The sequence below is a fragment of the Electrophorus electricus genome, chromosome 19, assembly GCF_041902795.1.
Source record: "Electrophorus electricus isolate QZ-2024a chromosome 19, ASM4190279v1, whole genome shotgun sequence".
NCBI lineage: Eukaryota > Metazoa > Chordata > Actinopteri > Gymnotiformes > Gymnotidae > Electrophorus > Electrophorus electricus.
This window is the reverse complement of record NC_137515.1, coordinates 13,505,001-13,509,475: the sequence shown is the minus strand read 5'-3', so window position 1 is coordinate 13,509,475 and position 4,475 is coordinate 13,505,001. Positions and strand designations below refer to the sequence as shown.

Below are 4,475 nucleotides of genomic sequence, written 5' to 3'. Positions count from 1 at the left end.
GATGAAATCGATCCCTTCCATCCACTTTCAGAGCTTCTTGTTATTGAGTTGAGGCCCTAGAGGGAAAGCAAGAGGAGATGCACTGAAGTTTTAATGGTAGACTTCACAATTTATGAGAACCATATAGCTGACATAAGAAGAGTACGTTCCAGTATAGTATTTGTGGACTGATTATTTCCAAAGCTCGTATTCATTCCATTCAGGTATCTTCTCCCTTAGAGATTTCTCTTGATTTTCATCCACAAGTACAACAATGAACTGAATATTTTAGTTTACTGACATGATAGACGCAAGGCAATATTTTACTGCTTGAGTAAGCAAGACAAACCACACAAAGCAGGTTTTCTAAAAAGGACTTTACTCTTCTGTTCACAGAAGGCACCTTAGTACAGTTCCATGTAGGATAAGCATCCACAGCCATTTTTGAAATACAAAGCATGTATTAAAGGCAATTCTGATTCATCCACTTTTCTCTGATCATCTTATTGTAAAATATGACAGTGATTATGGCCTTTGTAGGAAACAGAACTACGCATCCCAAACAATTTTGCTATCCCAAAGGTCATGCACAGCTCTGTGATTTTCACAAGGTACTGTATCACTCTGAGATAGGCTTTAGACTTCAGGTCTAATTCACTCACTTGGTAGAGAGGGGCAAGATGATGAAACCAGGGGGGCTTCATATCGTCAATATAAGCAAAGAATCTCCATACTGCTTTGCTAATTGAATTTTACACCTAAAGGTCATACTGGAATACCATCTACTATACTTTGTTTTGTAAACTAATGCTTTGTTTTGTTTTTTTAAAAAGTGTTAATGCATTGCCCATTGTTCTGCACAGAGGCAGCTTCAGCAAACTTGTTCATATGTAATCTTTAATAAATTTGGCACTGTCTTTGGCTGAGATAGATGTTGTTTAGGAACAAAGCACACCAACATGACATTTGACAAAGACACCAAAGATTAGATTACCATACATACATCAAATAGTTTCAAAGGTATCTAAAGATCAGTTCAGCCCATTTTGTTTTAAATGTCCAACATCTACACCTTTAACTCTCAAAGCTTGAATAAAGCATTCATTATATTTCTCAAAAATGTATTCAGCAAATCTAACCATAACATTGGTTTGTGGAGTGGCAACACGGGTCTAAGTTCCCAGGTCTTATTTAAAATAAATGTAAATTGTATTTCTCTCTCCAAAAGCACTGGCACTGAAGCTGTATACATGTTCTTTGGTAACAGAATACCACATATTTACACTGCACATCTCAGAAAGCCCTCCAAAAAGAACTAAAACAAATTCTAAAATTAAACAAAATCAAGCAGCCAGGTTTAAGGGACCAGACTGTATGACTAAATCAATACAAACCTTTTAAAATGTTAAATGTCAATTCTTTCTTAAGTGTTTCTTTGTGTTCTCTCCCTGAGGATTTTATTCAAGGCTCAAGTGATGAACTGGGTTCAGAAACTATTAAAGGAATGCAAGATTGGCCCTACATTCATGCTTATGTATAAAAGCAATTTGTCTGTATTACAGCAAGTGAAAAACTATTGAATGTCTCCAATGGACTTTCATTCCAACCAGTGCTTGGCCTCATCAATCAACACCCCTTAAAAAAAACTAAAAATTAAAAAAAATAATAATAATAAAAACAGGAGAAAAAGAGAAAAATATTTTGTTGTAATTTTTCCCTTTAAGCTTTAGGAAGACTCTGCTAATCACTACTACATTTCATATCGTGTTCAGTCCATCATTTCACTGCTGAATATTTTTCCTACTTGACGATCAATAGTCTGTACTAACAAAGGCTTACACAGTGCAAAAGGCTGTAAGTAGACTCCTCCATAGCACATAAATGATTTCAGTGATTTCATAAGATGAAATCATTATGTGAATTTTAGAACCATCATAAAACTAATCTAGCAAGTGTTTCACTTTTTTTTTTTCTTTTTTTAAAATATCCTCAGCCCTTATGAATTTTTACTAATAAGTAACAAAATTCCCACCTTAGGGCATAGTGCACTAGTATATAATAATAAACAGTTTGTATAAACATTTGCAGTTAGTATGGGGGTATCATTGTCATTTTAAGACAATACATACCAGTTAGTATGTATTGCCATGGTCCAAATGTTGAAATACACTGTTCTACTTTTCCAAAATGTTGATATACACTTACTCAATATAGCCCACTTGTGGTAACCTCTAAATGCATTAGACACTTTTCTAGGTCTCACCAACACATTTATAAGTACTAGTATACTATTAGAATGTTGACAACTTGCTTTTATACATGTGCATTAACAGAGGACCAAACCTGCTCAGAATTTCAGCTTTAACTGCTGTTCTCTTCAATGTCCAATGCTGCAACAACTGAATTTCTACCTTGAGACACTGCAAATTTATTTTACATTTTCTGTCCTCCCGTCAATGAACTATTTAAAACACGTACTGGAAACAGACATTTAGCATGTCCTCCGCAGGAGGGTCGTGGGAACAGGTTCCTACTGGCTGATGGTAGTGCCAGTCTGAGGTGTGTTGAGCCCACTTTGAGGGAGAGCGCGGACATTTAGGCCAGCTCACACTGTCCTGGGGGGCAGCTGCAGTTTGTATGTGCCAGCCAGAGCCTTGGCGGCACTGTAGATCATCTGCCTGCGGGACATGCCAGTGAAAGCCTGGTGCCAGTCTGTGCGGCTAATGTTGGGCACGCTCCTCTCCAGCACCTCGCCCACAGTTATGAGCAGGCCGGACCAGCGCAGACTGTAATCTGGAGGGGTGAGGGCTTGTGCCTGTGGGATTGGGGAACAGATAGAGGACATCATGGTTACAGGACTAGCTGCGGGAAGAAAGCCGCACAGAGCCATCAGAGACATTTAAATTCTTGGTGCAGAAAACTCCCAAGAACATACTGTGGATACGGAGGGCTACACTGGCTCAACTACTGCATCAGAAAATGTAACTACAAGAAACGATACAAAAACAATGACAACGAGCCAAATATTACTGCTACTTCATTCCATCAATGCAGTCACGTCACTCTATAGGCAAAACATTAGATATTAGTCAGGCCTTAGTTGTTACCAGGTTTTTTTAACCCTAAAATTCATGCCTGCACATACTTGTTAAAACTTCAAACATCCGTTTATAATTTCTATTTTAAAACCAAAGTACCCAATTGTAATTGCAGTCAACCTAGTGCTTGTCGATTAACTAATAACGTAATAACTAATAATACATTTTACTTGCTTGCCCCAGCGTTTGTCCCTGTGTTTATAATAACATGACAAATTACACAAAAAAAATGCTGGCCGAAAGTTTTTGGCATCCACTACTTTTTACAAAAGCGTTTCACAGTCATTGCTAATGAAAAAAGTAATTTCAGGAGGCTGCTCCATTTAATCCTTCAAAACTCAGCACCTCTCCTATCAAGCAGATTGGAGAGCTTAACATGATGAAGTGCTTTTTAACTGCCGAGTTACCGGATGGTTTGGAAAACAGATTTTTAAACATGGTGCACGAAACAAGGCTACATGGTACTTCAAACAAATGATTCGATGCCAATGACTAAGGCAGAGCTCTGGCTGCCAGGGACAGAGATGTGGCAGACATCGGCACTCAGCATCACACGCGTCTTGCACTACTGACCACGCAATTTCACACACGCTGCATCAAGCGACGTCCAGGCGACATGTCGTGTAATTGAAGGTTCCTGAAGAGGAACGTCGGTGGCATGAGCAATGCTCCTTACCTGCTGTACATGTTCTAGAGCAACGGGAGTGGCCTGTGTGAAAGTCTCAATGTGCACTCCATTGCCAGGGTCATCCAGAATCAGGCAGCCAATGTCAAACCACCTAGTGAACAGCATCGAAATGATATAAAACCACAGGTATCAATAAAATCCCAAGGCAAACAAGGGAACTAATGCTCTAGGACAAATGCGAGCAAAGTGCAAGGTGCTCTTCTGAAATATATATCTATGATCCTATTAAAACCAACCAAAACAGGTGACAGTTTGGCACCCATCCTTAATTAAGGCAGGCCTCTGGGAAAAGCTTCTTGGTGCGTCCGTTGAGCATTACAGAGCAGCAGTAATCGGAGTTGGAGAAACAGAAGCTGCAGAGTCTCCTGGGCGTTCTCCAACTGCAACCACCCAGGGTGGTCTTAATGCAGTCCGCACAGTACAGTTGCAGTACTTGATGGGGATCCTGCAGCTTGGCAGTGAGGGACACAGGGAGGGCAGATCAGGGTGGCTGATGTCGGTCTTGCTCACCGCATTTCTTTTTAATGCCACCTGCACCGGCAGCGGTATATTTGTATTCTCACCACGGTCCGGGGCTCAGACGGCGGACGCTCTCATTACAATCTTGCGCGGTACTCACCAGCTAAGCATGCAGCCAGGTCCTTGGACCCGGTACAAGTTGTGTCATTTAAATCGAGGTAAAGATTTAAGACAGCAACCTACTTTAATAA

The 4,475-nt window shown here is 40.2% G+C and overlaps 1 protein-coding gene across 3 annotated transcripts in view; it reads right to left on the bottom strand.

Moving 5' to 3' along the window:
* Nucleotides 1–339: 339 nt before the first annotated feature.
* Nucleotides 340–4,475, bottom strand: part of prrc1 (proline-rich coiled-coil 1) — a 12,388-nt gene continuing 8,252 nt past the window's right edge. For all 3 annotated transcript variants that reach the window (XM_035535668.2, XM_035535670.2, XM_081701761.1), the window contains 2 exons: nt 3,754–3,856; nt 340–2,794 (listed from right to left, as the gene is read on the bottom strand). In XM_035535668.2, the coding sequence (XP_035391561.2) occupies nt 2,585–2,794; nt 3,754–3,856 (313 nt within the window). In that variant the 3' untranslated portion in view covers nt 340–2,584. The remainder of the gene's footprint in view (nt 2,795–3,753; nt 3,857–4,475) is intronic.